The 18,686-nt window shown below is 48.5% G+C and overlaps 1 protein-coding gene across 1 annotated transcript in view; it reads right to left on the bottom strand.

The window, feature by feature from the left end:
- Positions 1–237: 237 nt before the first annotated feature.
- LOC121167496 (outer dynein arm-docking complex subunit 2-like) overlaps positions 238–18,686 on the bottom strand; it is a 148,228-nt gene continuing 129,779 nt past the window's right edge. Inside the window, exon 14 of the mRNA XM_040996937.1 lies at positions 238–391. Coding sequence (XP_040852871.1) covers positions 278–391 — 114 coding nt within the window. The 3' untranslated portion in view covers positions 238–277. The remainder of the gene's footprint in view (positions 392–18,686) is intronic.

The raw sequence follows: 18,686 nt of genomic DNA, 5'->3' as shown, positions 1-18,686 counted from the left end.
CAGTCAAGAGTCACCACGAACCACGCCACCTCCTTTATTAACTGCTTCACCAAGGCCGAGCATCGCTGAACACATGGGAGTTCCAGGCTCCTGGAAACCCATTGCTTTGAAAGTCCCAGCAACACACTGTACTATGCGGCACACTCCGCAGCATTCCACGGGGTAGAAAGTCCCTGTGCCAACAGGGTCCTTTGTCTCTTCAATCCTTAGGCTTCCTGAGCCAGGAGGCGCCATGTACCACGTGTTGTACAATTCGCTGGCTCGGTCCCTCTGTGTTTCAAGTGTACCTCACCTTATCTGTGGCCAGAGCCAGCCTGCGGATGTTGGAGATGCAACCGGCTGCAGCCTCCTGGAGGTCCTGGTCAGGAGAACCTATCATGTCCAACAGCAGCTGTGGAACACAGAGGAAAACCACCCAACCCGTCAATCATGGCATATGTACATGTAAATGGTACCAAATTAGATCCAGGTCTTAAAGTGGAATGAGGGAAGTGTGTGATATTTCCCAGACTGTGCAGGAGACTGCCTCCAGTCTCCTTGGGTCACAGGTCCTGGCCAGGCTGGACCCCCCAGCCCCAATCCCCCCAGTGCCCATGCTCACACTTTGCTTCTGATGTTTTGTCATTTCCTCATTCCACATTTTCACCTGCAATCTCCCTGAAAAGAGTGTCTCCTGTAGCAGCCTTCTCATCCTGGCCTCCAGTCTACAGGCCCGTGTGCTGCTGCCTTCATAACCCATCCCCTCCATCATTCTCCTCCTGACACATATCCAGGAAATCCGTAATGGTCCCCTTGGCCAGTCACTGAGCCCTGCAATGCTGAGGTCAGGCTCTGCTGGATTCTCATCAGGGCCTATAAGCTACAGATGCTTCTCTCCACTCAGGTCACTGTTGACTCTTCTCAACACTTCATTCAAATTGTCTTCCTTCTTCTCCAATCTCTCCCTCCTTCCTGCAGCCTCCACCCTCAGAAGACATCCTATGAGGGCTCCTTCCTGAATCCGATAGAAGCCATTAGATACGATCTATATCAATCCAAGCACAAGCCCACCAGCATTGAGCACACACTTCTTCCTTCCAGACACCATGAGGGTCTCTCTCTTCCTCCCTCTGCCTGTAATCTCGTTCAGGCTCCTGCTCCTGGAGGCATGCTACTCCCCAACACTCCCCCTTTCTACTTTAACCTCTCCCTCGCAATGGGTCTTCTCTATCACCATTTTAAATACACATCTTTTCCTATATATATTTTTAAAGACACAAAACAACTATTCCCTGTGGTCAATAGCTCCCATGTTGCCAGGAGCAACGGAGACCTTTGAAAAAGCCATTTGACAGAGAGAGAGACAGGGAGAGGGAGAAGCTGAGGGAGATGAGTCCAGGAGCTGGGCACTCTATGGAGTCTCCCATTACTTGTGCAGCAGCAGGATGTGGGAGTCAGGAGCCAAACCCAGGCTCTCTGATGTGGCACACATGCCCGCTGGGCAGGGACACCTTGGAGTTCTCTCACCGACCTGTAACAGCATGCTACTGTAGCCGGCTTTGCACATCATCCTCCCCTATCCATTTATTCTCAGTTTCAGGCTTTCGTTAGTGGCCAACTCCTTAGGACAATGCCCTCCTCCACTTCTACTTTGGTCCTTCTGCCTTGCCCATGCCTCTCACTCCCTGATTTCATGCATCATTTACATGGATCTGTCTTCAACGTCTGTGTCTGTGCCCAGGAGCCTCCTCTGGGGTGTCGGTGCTGCTCAGACTTCTCCGCAGCCGACTCATTCTCAACTGGTTTTTGTCTAAACATGAGTTCCTCCCAGCAACAGACACACATTCAATTGCTCACTCAACCCCCACCTACCCTATTCCTTCCACTACTCGTCATATCTTTTTTTTTTTTAAAAAAAAGATTTATTTTTATTGCAAAGTCAGATATAATGAGAGGAGGAGAGACAGAGAGAAAGATCTTCTGTCCAATGATTCACTCCCCAAGTGAATGCAATGGCCAGAGCTGTGCCAATCCAAAGCAGGAAGCCAGGAACTTTCTCCAGGTCTCCAACGTGGCAGGGTCCCATGGCTTTGGGCTGTCCTCGACTGCTTTCCCAGGCCACAAGCAGGGAGCAGGATGGGAAGTGGAGCAGCTGGGACTCTAACTAGCGCCCATATGGGATCCTGGCATATTCAAGGGGAGGAGTTTAGCCGCTAGGCCACCACTCCAGGCCTTACTCGTCATATCTTGAAGCTTAGCTGCCCCCGTGCCTCCCACGGGCATCCACCTGGCTGCCCCCACACCTCCCATGGGCCCATAACTTAGCTGCCCCCATGCCTCCCACAGGTACTCCCTCAGAGCCTATACCACCTGTCCACCATCCTTGACTACATTCAACGTTTACACACCATGCAGAGCCATTGCCTCAATTGGAACCATTGCCTCAATTGTGACATTCACCCATGATGGGCAGAAGCCTAGAGAAACCAAAGTGGCTCTCAGTGTCCTGAGACTGCAGAGTGTGCAGAACTCTGTGGATTCCACATCTGCAATTCTGTCAACTGAAAAATGGAAAATACCAGGGAAAATCCTGCATCCCTGCTCAACATGGACAGACTTCTCGAGTTTACGCCCTAAACCACGTGACTCCACAACTGTTTTTATAGCACTTACATTGTATTGGGTGTCCAAAAGAGTCCTGGAGTGACCTGAAGGACACAGGAGGATACGGGCAGCTTTCATCACAGAGTGGTTTTCTCTGGCATCAGGCAGCCCTGGTCTGGTGTGGGACGGAGGAGGCGAACTGCAGAGCTGCAGTGCGTCTGAGCAGTCCTGTGGTCCACAGTGGACTGGGTGCGGGAGGGAGGAGGGAGGGGGATTCTGCTCAGCTGGAAGGTCTGGGAGGGGAGAAGCTCAGCCAGGCAGCAAGGGAGTTCCGATGGGATGGAAGCACAGGAAAATGGTGGGAAACGGGGCACGGGGAGCTCAGAGCACTTGGAATTTACGATTTCATAACGTTGTTTTGAGTACTGGCAGTTCCAGGGTGTGACCATAGGAATGTAGGTCAATATACAACTGTTACGCATTTTTATACACACACACACACACACACACACAGAGTCTTTCTGCCCAGAAGATGAAATAATGGGAAAAATCACAGGCAGGAGGAAAGGAGGAACAGGGTAGCCAGTGCTTTTTGGTTATCCAAACACATGGCTTCCATCTTCTATGTCAACTCGCACTCCATGCTTCTCTTAGCTTGCAACTGTTAAAACTCATGATCAACAGCTCAATATTTTAATCAACCCTTTCATCATTTTAGTATCTCACCTTACTACAGAGAACATTTTAAAAGCAAGTGTCATTTCATGAACTTGGGACCACTTCTTCTTTTAAAAAAAGACTTATGTATTTATTTGAAAGGCAGAGTTAAGAGAGAAACAGAAGTTTTCTATCCACGAATTCACTCTTCAAATGGCTGCAACAGTGCAAATGGCTAGGCCAGTCCAAAGCCAGGAGTTTCTTTCAGGTCTCCCATATGGGTATAGGGTCCCAACCACTTGAACCATCTTTCACTGCTTTCCCAGGCCATTAGCAGGGAGCTGGATGGAAGTGGAGCAGCCGGGACTCAAGCTGGTATCTGTACGGGATGACAGCACTACAGGTAGCATCTTTACCTGCGAAGCCATTGCACCAATCCCAAGACCATCTCTTCTAAATACACACAGATGCTGTGCCAGCAACGGTTCACCTCAATTTTTTTAAAAAAGATTTATTTATTTTCATTGGAAAGGCGGATATACAGAGAGGAGAGACAGAGAGGAAGATCTTCCGTCCGATGATTCACTCCCCAAGTGACCACAACGGCCGGTGCTGCGCCGATCCGAAGCTGGGGCAACCTTTTCCGGGTCACCCACGTGGGTGCAGGGTCCCAAGGCTTTGGGCCATCTTCAACTGCCTTCCCAGGCCACCAGCAGGAAGCTGGATGGGAAGTGGAGCTGCCGGGATTAGAACCGGCGCCCGTATGGGATCCCGGTGTGTTCAAGGCAAAGACTTTCGCTGCTAGGCCACCTCGCCGGGCCCTACCTCAATTTTTTAACTTTGTGATTGTTCAGAACAGACAGGTCCTCAGTACTGCCCTTGGCGTTTTGCATTTGGAGCCTGTCCCAGGCCAGCCCAGTGCGGTTTGATTCTCACTGGCGACACTGGGGCAGTGGCAGTGGGTGCAGCTCTCCAGGGCAAACCTTGGAGACCTCATGGTGTGCTGTGCCACTTAGCCATGGCACATGGAACTTGGGTTCCCAGCGGCTTGAACAGGATGAAACTGCAATGTCAGGTGGAGGAGTACAGATGTGCTCAGGCTGCTCCCTCCATGCCTCATCCTCACACCAGAGCTTGGACCGATGTGCCAGCAGCCATCATGGCACCCTGCATGCTCCATGCCGAGGGCTGGCTGCAAACCTGCTGGTTTGGCTCCCCAAGAGGGACCCTCACTCGAGAGCCTGATACAAGTGACTCTTCACTCAGAAGAATCTCTTCATGTCCTCCCACCTTCGTTTTTGTTTTTTTTTTTTTACACTCAATGCTGCTTTCTTATCTTTGAAGGATCTCTTCCAAGGAGACAAAATACACCAGCCAATTTATTGGCAAAGTATATAATCCCTAGAGGATTTCATAAAGTTTCTAGTAACTTGCTTTTACAGCCATTCCCTGCCTTCACCACCACCACCATCTTTTTTCCTAGGTAGGTGATTCCGAAGCAGATCACACCTGTTAAGCACCTGGCTTTAAAAAAAAACACAGCATCTGACTTACCAGTAAGAACAAATCTTTACACACACACACACACACACACACACACACACACACAGTGAAACACAGCATCAGAACTCTCTTGCCAACCTCAGTCACACTAACAGACACCTTTTTTCACCCTAGTGGCTTACCTATTATACCTATTATGGCTATTATTATCACGGTGAATTCATGCCAGTTAGCTGCAGACCCTGCTCTGCCTGCGATACCATGCCGCATTACAAGCTTGATTTCCATAAGCAAATGAGATCTGGAAGCAGCGAAGTCTCCACGCGCCCCGTAGTTGTCACTCGGCTAAGTGTAGGACAGCCCATTAGACACAGCACTTCTCTTCTCACAGGGCCACTTGCCAAACCTCTGCTCACCTCTCTGACAGCTTTAGTCCTTGTTATTTCTTAAATCTGAGAAGAGGTGAACATAGAGACTTCACTGTTTGAGACCCTTACCTTTGGTCATGCAGCTCTCCTTTCTGTCTAGATGTCAAGGTCAAGCAGCCATCAGTGATGATGCTGTGGGTGTTGGGATCTCAGCCTTTTGGGCTTCCATTCCCGTTTCTTCTACTTGCTGGCAGGTCCCTGAGCCTCCTGAACCTGACCTCCACACCTGTTGGCCAGAGCTAACCAGAGCTCCGGGGTCATGATGAAGATGACCAAGGTGGCACACGCCTTCGCCAAGTGCCCGGGCATCTGTCCTCATAACCACATCCTGGCTGTGAGTCCTGTGAGCATCCTCCCTCAGGAGTTCTGCCTGCTGACTGCCTGAGCTTTGTCCACCTCTGAGCACTCGTGCATGAGGGGTGAGAGCAAAGCATAGGCTGGAGAACTGGCGCTGGGGAAAGGCAGAAATGGACAGCAAGAGGTGAGGAGAAGAAGCAAAGGAGGTGTGAAGAGCCTTGACTTTGTTCTGGAGAAGGCCATCAGAGGCCTGGGGCAGGGAGGTCATGTTAGGAGCAAGGCTGGACTGAGAGACAGACACCGAATGTAAGAGCGAGAAATTTAATGCAGTGCTCTCAGTGCATGGCCGTGACCTTGGGTCTTCACGGAGAATGGACTTGGGGTTAAATGCGTTGCAGCTGCTCTCGAGCTGCCCAGCTGCCTGCTCTGCCCACTGCATCCCCACACAAGGACTGGGCCAGTCCCAGGGGTGGTTGAGCTCTGTATACCAGGCTACGCATCTGAATCAAAGGCCCCGATACCCAGTACAAGAGTCAGCACTCCTCCAGTGGTTTTCATTCACATGGTGGTGATTTCGCCAGCCTCAAAGTCTGGCTCTGCCATCTCTTTCACAGAGGCTGGCTCATGTCAGTTTGGGAGCTGTGACGGAAGAGATGCTTGGGTGCTGAAGCCTGGCTCCTGTCAGCACGGGCTCTACAGTCCAGCCACCTGGGGACCCGGGACACACTGCTGATACTTGCAGAAACCTAGCCTCTCATTGGCTGTTGCATTGGTGGTTCTGCAGTCGTCCCCCACGGGGTACTCACTCCCACAGCTTCAGCCGCTAAGCAGCACACAGAGAACTGGCCACATGTGGAACTTTCCCTGGAATCAGCCAGGCAGGGGTGTGGGCCAGCCCACTTCCTAGAAGAAAACGTGGAAGCCACAGGGAACCAAGATGCCTATTCTTTGTTTCTTGTGTTGGCCGGAGGCCTTCATTCCTCTTGTCTTGTGGTGGTTAGTAAATTTCCATCCAGAAAACTAAGCCTACGGAGCCCAGTGGGCCACTCTCTTACATTCCTGATGTATGGGCAAGGGTGAGTGTTTCACAGGCAAGCTGAACAGGGGAAACAAGCGGTTTAGAGTGGTCCATGTGGTGGGCCAGGAGCTGCTCCTTGCGGTTTACCTGGAGCATCTTGGCTGGTATCACCCACAGCTTCCCTTACGAGTTGCATCAACTGAGAGGATCCCATTAACTACCAAGTTCCTGTGTGTCAAGCACTGGGATTTATTCTTTGCTGGTGGATTCAGTCACTGTGCTCCTTGTACGTGGCCAGAGGGCTTCTCAGCCAACAGAGCTGGCAGCACTCAGGGCAGGATGGGCAGGATGCTGGCGAAGCACTCGCAGCACCCTCCGTTGAGGCACCCCCTGTCGGTTTTGCTGTGGACTCGAGGGCCATTGTTTTTCCTGAATGTCCTGTTTCTGGCAGTGAAGGCTCCTCACAAGCATCGCACATCCAGAGGACATGCATCTATGGCTCCTTCATCGGCTGCAGTGGGGTGTGTACCCCACATGCCTCCCCAGTTTCCACGGGAATCCCATGTGTGCTGGGCTGGAATCTGGCTGCAGGATGTGCTTGTCTTCTCCCACAAGCTTCACAAGCCACCTGCAGCCCTCAGGAATGCTGCACGCAGCTCCCACCAACAGCCACGTAGCTGGCCTGCGGAGTCAGCTCCTGGTTCCCGTGGGGCTCGGCAGGAAAAGGAGGCACCTGCGTGCAGTTTCACAGGTGTCCTGGAGGAAAACTGGCCCACTTCACTTGAAAAGCACATTGAACACAGCACTTACAAACGTCATTCACACAAAGCACTTGTGGCCAGGCGGGTGTAAAGAAGGTGGGGACAAGCATGATGGGCGGTGCCCCCGTGGGCGCAACCCTGGTGCTGCAATAATGCTGTGAGTCCAAGCCTGGGGCCTCAGTGTCCAGCCGCAACCTGTGCTGCCGCAGCTCCTGGAGGACAGCCAGAGCGAAGCAACCTGGGCCTGCGAGTCCATTTTTAGACTTTGATATTCGACCGTTCGGGATTTTTACGTAATATTTCAGTTGCATGAAAAGTATGTGCCTGTCTGAGGGATAACAGATTTTCTTGTGGTTTGGGTGGACACGGACTGGAAAGAGGACTTTTCACTGGAGCCGGATGGCTGCTTCAAATACCTGCCCGCGTGCCAAGTGTGGGAAGCCGTCCAGAAAGATCTTGGGTTCCCACAGCCGGTAAGAACCGTGGATCCCTTCGCTGCCTACTTCCTCATGAGGCCTCGTGCTGTGGCGCTCCTGTTCTGCTCGAGAAAGAAGCAATGCATTTGGACGGGAGTTGCGTCGTAAATACTTTCCAGAGTTTGGCCGAACTCCTGTGGCGATTCCAATGGAGATTCCGCCGTGGTTGCTCTTTGCACGTCCAGGCTTGGAACCTCAGTAATTTGACTCATATGACAGCTTGCCAGGACCCAGGGCCTCTAAGTACATTGAATGTGTATGCTGGTCTGGGACAGAACCCTCCTGCCTGCGTGGTCCATGGTGCCCGTCTGCCTCCAGGGGGCAGGAGAGCATTGCCACCATCTGCCAGAGTTCCGGCAGCCCCACCTAAACTTCTGTTGGGATGTGATTCCCACTGGGTGGAATTAAGGGGCTGCAAATCAAATCCACACCGTGGTGCTGCGTGGTAGGAGCCTTGTTGGGTGTCACAGGTGAAAGGAGGCCATAAAGGTGGGGCCCAATCAGGAGGGACTGTGGCTTTCCCACCAGAGGAGGGGAGACTGGAGTGTGGATTCCTGGCGGCACGTGACTGGGGTCCATCACTTCTTGACCCTTCCGGCCTTCATAACCACATACGCCTTTATTCTAGGTAGATCGGTCTTTCCGTATTCAACGAGAGCAGCTGCAGAGGGTCTCCACCATCCGATGCTTAAGTGACGCGAGTCCCGTGTCATGAGACTGCTGCTCGAAGGAGCCTGCTGCTCACTGGATCTGTCCCCCACTTCCGTGTAGACAGCTGCTCACATCTGATTTGAGTTTTTCTCCTCTAGAGTTTAATCCAGTTTCTTCAGGAGCTTCCTGCTGGTGAGCTTTTGAGGCCAGATAAACCGACAGGAGCTTAGCGCCTTGGGTACCACCGAGGGCAGACATGGATGCTACCACAAAGAGAGCCCTCGCCACCAGCCCCAAACTGCCAGACATTGTGTGGCTGTGCCCGAGATCTGGCGGCACAGGGAAGCAAGGGGCGAGACTCCCTGCGCAGAGGCATCGGCTGTCATTTGGAACAGGTTCAACTCGCTCCTTGAGTTTTACTCCTAACAGACACAAAAGGGAAACAAAAAGTCTCTTTCCTGGTAAGTATGCTAAGGAAAAGGTGACATGAGGACGGATAAAAGGGCTAAGATTTGCGTTTTGTCACTGGGTATATTTATTTTAAAGTGGAGAGGAGAAAAATTCGCCAGGGGAGAAAGTTTCTATAGCAGAGTAGCTCCTTAGGTTCCCATATGGGGTTTGGAAAATCTGGGTTTGAATCCTGACTCTTAGTTGTAAGTGACCTGGAGTAGCTCCTTCTGAGCCCCAGAGCTTTCATGTGTAAATGAAGATTTTTTAGTAATGCTTCCTGACTAGCAGAGGTGCGGAGATTAAATGAGATACTGCTGTAAATGGTGCATACCAGGTGCTCACAGACGCTAGCTGTTATGATGATTGTGGTTGTTATTTTGCTGTTGAGTCGGAAGTTGCTATTGTGTAGAAAGATGAACATTTACTGTCAGCTCCTTTTCTCGGCTAGAGTTCTAACGGACTGATTGAAGTTGATTCCAGCTGTTGTGAAACTGTTAGCAGAGGGCTGTGGTGTCCTACTAATCAGGGAAAGCAGAAGTCAAGGCATTCCCACTTAAAACTTCTCTGAGCTGAGAGCCTGGCGTGATAGCACAGTGGTTAAGCCTCACCTTGCACCCCGGGGAACCCATATGGTCACCGGTTTTAATCCTGGCAGTTCCACTTCCCATCCAGCTCCCTGCCTGTGGCCTGGGAAAGCAGTGGAGGATGGTCCAAAGCCTTGGGACCCTGCACCTGCGTGGGAGACCTGAAAGAGCTCCTGGCTTCTGGCTTCAGATTGGTTCAGCTCTGGCTGTTGTGGCCACTTGGGCAGTGAACCATCGGACGGAAGATCTTCCTCTTTGTCTCTCCTCCTTCCTGTATATCTCCCTTTCCAATAAAAATAAATAAATCTTTAAAAAAAAAAAACAAACTTCTCTGAACTGAAACAGCAAGACTGGTCAGTTTCCATACAAATGAGTTTGTGTTCTTTGAGTTTGTCTCCGGGTCACGAGGACTTCAGGCCCCATGGATAAGCAAACGCATGCATTCAAAACTTTAAAAAGATGAGATAAATAGAACTGAAGTATCTTTGGCATGGGAAGCAGGAGAAGTTGGAAGAACAGGTACGTGGTTTGAATTGTAAACTCAGACGAGGACACTAACCTGTATTACTTATGAAGGTCTAGTCTTTGTGCTGTTAGAGAATTGGGCTAAAGCGACTGAAGTATCCTCGCGCAAAACGGTACCCCATAAACAAATCTGCAAGAGTCACCAGAACGCGTATACTTTTTATTTATTTATTTATTTATTTTTATTTTTTATTTTTTTTTAAGATTTATTTTTACTATTATTATTTTTTTTTTATTGGAAAGGCGGATATACAGAGAGGAGAGACAGAGAGGAAGATCTTCCGTCTGATGATTCACTCCCCAAGTGAGTGCAACGGGTCGATACTATGCCGATCCGAAGCCAGGAGCCTCTTCCGGGTCTCCCACGTGGGTGCAGGTTCCCAAAGCCTTGGGCTGTCCTCGACTGCCTTCCCAGGCCACAGGCAGGGAGCTGGAAGGGAAGCGGGGCTGCCGGGATTAGAACCGGCGCCCATATGGGATCCCGGGGGTGCAAGGCGAGGACCTTTAACCACTTGCGCCACTGCGCCGGGCCCAGAACGTGTATACTTTTTAAATTCAACTATTTAACCTTCTTCTTACTGGGCTGGAAAATATCAATGTGGGAGAACTGAATCTGAGCATAAGAATGCGGAAAAGTCTTTGCCAAGGAGAAACGTACAGAGTGTAGTGTTTTAAAGCAGCGCTGATATCTCCTCCCAGGGAACTCTCCGTGCCCAGCCTTCAGCTTCTCTCAAAGGAACACAACAGAGGAGACAAACGGGTGATGGTGGGCAGGCCGAGGGCAGTGGGTGCTGGGAGGTCCCCAATGGGGACCAACTGCGTGTTACTTCTTCTCCAGGGTGCCTCCACAAAGATGAGGTAGTCTTTGGAAGTCCAGAACGAGGCCTGGGCCAAGGCCACTGATCCCCACTTGTTTGCCATCACCTCTCTAGCAGGAAATGCATGACATGCTCATCCTGAGGCTAGCAATGAATGACAAGCGACAAAACAAGAGCTGAACACCTGGAAGTCAGGCTGCTGTTTCCAGTGGCGGTTGCGCACGGACACCACTGTGCAAGGAAAGGCTCCTGAGTCCAAGTTGGCTTCTGCTCCCTATTGCTTCCAAACATCCCATGTGGAGAATGAAGGAGCCCCAAGGCTCATGGCATCGTTCCCCCAGCTGGGTACCTGGAGGAGCGCAGCACAGGGGTTAGGATGCTGCCAAGGTTACCTGCAACCAAGGCTTTCAGCTCCACTCCTGACTCCAGTCTCTTGACAGTGTACAGCCTGGGAGGCAGTAGGTGACAGCTCCAGCAGTTATGTCATCACAACACACACGGGAGGGCCTGGATTGAGTTGCTGGCTCCACGTTCTGGTCTGATCCAGCCCCAGCCCTTGCAGACATTCGGGCAGTGAGCCAGCAGATGAAAGATCTCTGCTTCTCTCTCTCTGCTTTACAGATATATGAAAATGAGTAAGTAAAAAAAAATTAAAAAGAAATACAACACAACGTGTGTTGATCAGTGGCTAAATCTTCTCCTTGCAATCACCAGGATCTCATATGGGCACCAGTTCCTATCCCGGCTGCTCCACTTCCCATTCAGTTCCCTGCTTGTGGTCTCGGAAAGCAGTAGCCCAAAGCCTTGGGACCCTGCACCTGCATGGGAAACCCAGAGGAGGCTCCTGGATCCTGGCTTTAGATTGGTTCAGCTCTGGACACTGCAGCTACCTAGGGAGTGAAGATCTTTTTGTCTCTCCTTCTCTCTGTAAATCTGCCATTCCAATAAAAATAAACAAATCCCTTAAAAAAGAAATACAGCACAAGGAACAGAATTCTTTGTATTTTCTGCTTGGGTTTCTCTATGAGTTTCCTCTGCAAAGTTACCCAGGCAGGAACTCCATCAGTATGTGGCCAAGACAAGACCAAGTACGGGACAGAACATGAACTGGGCTCACTGACAGTACTTCTGAAGGCGTCAAAAATGACACTGCTGTAATTCGATCTGCTGGTTTCTTCTGGAAAAATGTGCTAGGAAGGTACTGTCATCATGAACAGTTCTCCTGATTAGGGAATTTGCTCAGGATTTGCTTTTCTTACCAGTTTTATGTCATTGCTCCATCATCATCTTGCGCCCCAAGTCACTGTTATGCTTCATTTCTGTCTCAGAGACTCCATCCTTTCTGATGGCAATAGGGCTTTTTCATTGCATTTGAAAATTCATGATGCTGTATTCCTTCACCCATGGATCACTAGAACGTTCCGGGGCCCCTTCGGTCTGGGATCCATGTGCTTGAGTTCTGGCAGATCTCATTCCATTTGATGTCTACTTCCTCATGTTTCCAGATATCTCTTTTTGGATCTGACCTGTTACATCTTTTGCTCTGGTTTCCCAATTTCCTTACTTTCCTTTCCAAATTCCCTTTGTTTCCTTTTGTCCTACTTTCGGTAGATTTTCTATATTTTCAAGCATCCAGAGTTCCCCCGGAATGCTTTTGCTTGTTTGTTTGTGGTTTTGTTATTTTTAAATTTATTTTGTTATTTTTTTAAAAAAAAAATTCTCTGGTTTTATGGATACAATATCATGTCTCTCAGCCTGAGGATACTTATAGTAATAAAATCTGTTATTTTCTCTACCACACCTTGTTTCTCCTAAGCATGCCTTTATGTGCAGCTCCCACATTCAAGGACTTGACACTTGCTCACTGTGAGCCTTCCTAGTGAGTGACCTGGGTGCTCAGGCGCCTCCTCTCACAGGTGTTTTCTAGAAGATTCTCTGAAACGCAGTCCTCACCTGCTCATCCACATGAACTCTGGTTTAGGCTGTATCTTCCTAAAAGAAGGAACAACCCTCTGACTTCTCCACAACGTAATTTCTTGTCTTCCTCTTCAGTAGAGCACTGGGCACGCACAGGAACGGCAGCTCCAGGCCAGCGGTCCTGCTCACCTTCCCCCACCAGCTGCTGGGTGGGCAGGGCCTGGCAGGGCCACGGGGGCGTCGGAGCAGGGGTTTGAGTTTTTACGCAGCTTTCCTAGTTGTAGCCTCCACCATAATTGTAGCCTCCACCGCCTTACTATCCAGTTCTAGAGGCACTTGGTGCTGCTAGTTCCTAGGTGTTTTGAAACTTCCATATTGTCAGTTGGGTCTGTTCTAAGCTTTTCCTATTGTCAATGTGGATTTTTCAAAACAAATTTATTCATTTTGCAAAGCAGAGCTAATGGAGAGAAGTGAGAGAGAAGACACACACATACACACACACAGACAGAGAAAGAGAGAGAATTTTCCATATGTTGGTTCATTCCCCAGATGACCGTAAAGGCCGGGCCTAGGCTAGTCTGATGCAAGGAACCAGGAATTTCATCCAGATTTCCCACGCAGGTGCCAGGAGCCCAATCTCTTGGGCTGTCTTCCACTATTTTCTCAGACGCATTAACAGGGACCCAGATTGGAAGTAGAACACTGGTGCCCATATGGGCTGCTGGTTTCCTGGGTGGCAGCAACACTGGGCCCTATAAATACATATTTTGATATCTCAGGTCTGCTAGGCAGTTTGCGACCACACCATTTGGGTTTCTATTTGCAAAAATGTTTTTGCTTTTGTCTCCTCTGTAATTCTCCTTCTGCCTCTTGGTCTGTGTTATTATTTATTTTATGCCCTTTGCATGTAATGTTAACATATTTGAGAGGAGAAGTAAAATTTGATTTAGAAGTCCGATGTGCTGGTCTACCTGGAAGAAAGTAAAGGTTTGTTTGGGGATAAAGAATTTTAAATTTTTCTTCTTCAAAAAGTTCACAGAAATGTGTACTATGAAAAAAAAAAAGGTGCAAGTTTCAAGATATTATACACTATGATAAACCTGTGTTTAATTCCATTTTCCTGGGCTCTCTGAGGCACTTGTGGAATGCCTGCAGTTAAGTTGGGTTTGTCTGCGTAGCGGCTGTGCCTTGCTAGAGCACTGCTGTGCAGTGACATTTGCAAGTAAACTTCCTGGGCAAGACCGCATGACACAGGCGCTCGAGACGAGGGGAGTAAGGGAAGCTTCACGCATCTCCTTCACAGCTCAAGTCCCGAGTGGATCTGATCATCAGGCTGCTGACCTGCCAGCTCCATCTGGAGATAAAAATGGCAGGTAAAGCTGAAGCCCCGATGCCTCCCATCCCAAACAGGATGTCCCCCAGTCTCCCTCCTCAGTGGGTGCCAACTCTACTCTTCAGTTGTTTGGGTGAAAGCCTTGGCGTGTCCTAGACCCCTGCCTTTCTCTCCTAGCCCTTGTCTAAGCCGTGCACACCATCACTGACTCTACTTCCAGAACATTCCCAGAATCTGATCTTTCCCATGACCCCTTCTGCTATGGTTGGAGCCACTTCCCTCTCTTGCTGGAATTTAATCATTAGGCGTAGATTTTCCTTTAAAAAACAGATCTGGAGCTGACTTTAAAGACCCAGCCTAGAGAAATAGAACACATCAGACTGGAAGGGAGAAAAAGAAAGAGGACAACCCAATTTTTTTGTATTCGGGGAGAAATAAAGGCTGGTTCAGAATTCGTGCTAGGCGCGAGTAAGGACTGCTGTGTCTAAGAAACAACTCCGACGCTGCAGATGTTGTTGCAATGTGCATTCCCTTCCATCATTCCTGAACTTTGATTTTATTCGTTCATTTTGCAACTATACCTGAGTACCAATCACCATCCCTAGAGTTCTGTTTTCAATTCAGCTCCCTGCCAATGCACCTGGGGATGCAGTAGATGATGATCCAATTGGCTCAATTCCTGGGGCCCTTAAACCTGTGTGGAAGACCAACACGGAGCTCCGGATTCATCCTGGCTCAGCTTTGGGTGTTGTAACCACTTAGGTAGCAAACCAGTGGACAGAAGATAATTATTTTTCTTTCTCTTCTTTTTCTGTGTTGCTCTGCCTTTCAGATATACAGATAAATAATTTTTTTTTTTAGAAACAGAACAAATTAAATGACTTGTTTCTTTTTTGTTGTGGTTACTGTTGTTGGTTGAGTTCCAAACTTAGACAGACGCTACATCAACCAGGCTAACAGGTGCATAAGAGCGAGACAATTCATAGCTAGATCAGGTTATTGGGAAAGTTGATGACGTCAGGGATATCCAGGTGAACAAAATTGCCAAGCCCAGCCCAGGACCAAGCTGGTCAGTGCAGACTCAAGCTTAAGGTCCCACTGGCTGTTCCAGGCACCAGGTTGGCTTGCCCAAGGGCTCTAGCAACAAGCGTGCCTTTGGACCCCATCAGAGGGCCCATCTAAAATCTCTGCAGAGCTGACCTGTGAAGGGTTTTTCCAGAAAAAATATAGACTGAAGCCTCTGCTTCAAATGCACCAGCATCAATACAAGATAATGAATAATATGAAAGGTCAGGCAGCTATAGTAACACTGAAAGTACAGGATCCGCAAGGATGTTGAAACCTTCCCCTTCTAACATCAGAAACTGCAGCCAGCATGATGGCTCAGTGGCTAAATCCTCACCTTGTGCATGTAAGTATCCCACATGCGTGCTGGTTTACATCCTGGCTGTCCCACTTTCCATCCAGCTCCCTGCTAGTGGCCTGGGGAAGCAGCAGAGCATGGCCCAGAGTCTCGGGACCCTGCACCCACGTGGGAGACCAGGAAGAAAGCTTCTGGGGACCCTGCTTCAGATCGGCTCATCCGTGGCTGTTGAAGTCACTTGGGGAGTGAACCAGAGGACAGAAGATTTTTATCTGTTTCTCCTTCTCTCTGTAAATCTTCCATTTCAATTTCAAAAGAATTTTAAAAAAATAAATAAAATATCAGGCACTAAGACAAAATAGCAACATTCAGCACTTCCGCTCAACAAAGAACAATTGGGCAAGAGAAGAGAGAAAACGGAAGTACCCAGAATGACAAAGAATAAGTTAAACTGCCTCAGCTGCGGATGATATGATCTTTTATGTGGAAAATCATCAAAATTCCACCTCTTCAAACTAGAGAAATAATTTGGTGCAGTTGCAGGATATAAAATCAACATATAGAAACCAACAGCACTTCTACACACTACCAATGAACTACCTGAAAACAAAAGCAGTGGTGCAGTGCGTTAACATGCCCCTGGCAGTGCTGGCATCCCATATGGGTACTGGCTTCCCCACTTCAGACCCAGCTCCCTGCATGAGGGACGCACTGGGAAAGTAGAAGATGACCCAAATGCTTGGGTCCCAGCGGCAATGGGGGACACCTGGTTTCTCATCAAAAAATCCCACAGGCTTGGAGAGAATGGAGAGACACAGTCCAGGTGGTAAAACAGAGAAATTATTCACTCAAAATACCATACCATATCCTCCAAAGTTGCTTACACATAAAGGTGAAATAAAGATCTCCCCAAACAAACAGAAACTGACAGAATTTGCCACCAGCTGCTCAGCCTTACAAATGATGTTTAAGAATGTGGTACAGACAGAAATAGGAAATGACAATCACCACAGTGATAGAATGGGGAGGTAGAAAATCTCCTAGTAAAGGTACAAAGGAAATCCAAAGCGAATAATGAAGATATTGAAAAATGGTAGGATTAAGTTACTTTTTTTTTCAATAATAACCCTGAACGCAAATGGCCTAAACTCTCCAATCAAAAGATACAGACTCACTGGATTAAAAATTAAGATCTGGGCCCAGTGCAATAGTCTAGCAGCTAAAATCCTCGTTTTGAATGCGCCCAGGATCCCATATGGGCACCGGTTCTAATCCCGGTAGCTCCACTTCCCATCCAGCTCCCTGTTTGTGGCCTGGGAAAGCAACTGAGGTCGGCCCAAAGCCTTGGGACCCTGCACCCACGTGGGAGACCTGGAGGAAGTTCCTGGCTCCTGGCTTTGGATCAGTTCAGCTCTGGCCATTGCGGTCACTTGGGGAGTGAATCATTGGATGGAAGATCTTCCTCTCTGTCTCTCCTCCTCTCTGTATATCTGACTTTACAATAAAAATAAATAAATCTCAAAAAAAAGTAAGATCCATCTACTTGTTGCCTACAAGAAACACACCTCACAAACAAAGATACACACCAAAGGGAAGAAAAAACAAGCAGGCAGCCATTTTAATATCAGACGTAAAAAATTTTAAGAGAGATGAAGAAAAGCATTGCATAATGCTGAAGGCGTTAATAGTCAACATACATGGACCCAACGACAAGGAATACATTGAACCATGGACGTGTAGGGTCTCCACCGTGAAAATTACAAAACACGAGACAAGAAATAGGTGAAGACACCAAAACACAGAAAACACCTTTAATGTTCACAGGTTGGTAGAATTAGTATTGCTGAAATACACATATGACCAAAAGCAGTTTACAGATTCAATGTGACCCCAATCAGAATACCTATGGCATTCTTGTCAGAACTAGAAAATAAAGAGCTTAAAATGCATACGGAAACACAAGAGAGCCCAAATAACGAGAGCAATCTTAACAAAAACGAAGCTGGAGGGAACAAGATTAGCACGCCTCAAGATGCACCGCACGAACACAGAGCTGAAGATCAACGGAAGAAAACAGAAATCCCGGAACTGAATCACGCGCCCGTGACGAGCAACTTTGAAGAAGCAAACCAGAACCAATTCAGGGAGAAAGGACGGGCTCTTCAACAAATGATGCTGGGCCAGCTGGATCTATAGGTATGAAAGAAAAGGCCCACCTTACATCTTACACAAAAATCAACTCGAAATGGATCAAGCATCTAGACCCACAACCTGGTTATATCAAATTCCTGGAGGAAACTCGGTGACCAGTCTGCAAGACATAGACATAGGCAAGAACATCTTAGAAAAGATGCTAAAGCACAGGTGACATTAAAAAAATCCACATGAAGCTAAGAAGCTTCTGTAGCGCAAGGAGAACTGTCAACCGTTACCTGTATCCTCAAGGTTATAGCGGCACAGTCCACAGCAGTTGAGACAGGGAGTCGAACGCGTTCTCCATCAACAATGGCTGGATAAAGAACTCGTGGTGTGTATACACTATGCAATACTACTCAACCATAAAATGAATGACATCTTCTCCTTTACTATTCAACGGATGAAACAGGAAACCATTATATTTATTTAAACAAGCTAGTCCCCGAAAGACAAACGCCTTCTGTGTTCCCTTGTCTGTGAGGATCAATACACAGGATTCCAGAAAGCTAATCTACACGAGTGAGAGTTCTAATCAGGGGTTTGATTGTTGTATGTAGCCTTTGCTTTTACACCTGAGGAATAGTAGGTTTTTAAAAATCTTTTTTTTTTTAAGATTTATTTATTGGAAAGGCAGATATACAGAGAGGAGAGACAGAGAGGAAGAGCTTCCGTCCGATGATTCACTCCCCAAGTGACCGCACAACGGCCGATGCTATGCCGATCCGAAGCCAGGAGCCTCTTCCGGGTCTCCCATGCGGGTACAGGGTCCCAAAGCTTTGGGCCGTCCTCCACTGCTTTCCCGGGCCACAAGCAGGGAGCTGGATGGGAAGCGGGGCTGTTGGGATTAGAACCAGCGCCCATATGGGATCCTGGGAGTGCAAGGCGAGGACCTTAACCACTGTACCACCGCGCCGGGCCCGGTTTTTAAAAATCTCTGCTTGCATTATTACTATTGTTTTCTACTTGTTATGTATTGAAATTTTTATCAGGGTTTATGAAACCTCAGTGAGGTGAAATAAAAGTACGCTATTATAAAAATTAAAGAAAAAATACACAAGGAGGGAGGGATTTGGCGGGGAATGGTGCATGAGAGTGCTCAGGGAAGTACTGGGAAGTATTACTGGGC

This window comes from Ochotona curzoniae, unplaced genomic scaffold (assembly GCF_017591425.1).
Source record: "Ochotona curzoniae isolate NIBS_2020 unplaced genomic scaffold, NIBS_Ocur_1.0 patch378, whole genome shotgun sequence".
Classification (NCBI taxonomy): domain Eukaryota; kingdom Metazoa; phylum Chordata; class Mammalia; order Lagomorpha; family Ochotonidae; genus Ochotona; species Ochotona curzoniae.
The sequence above is the reverse complement of the archived record's forward strand: the minus strand, read 5'-3'. Positions and strand labels throughout refer to the sequence as shown.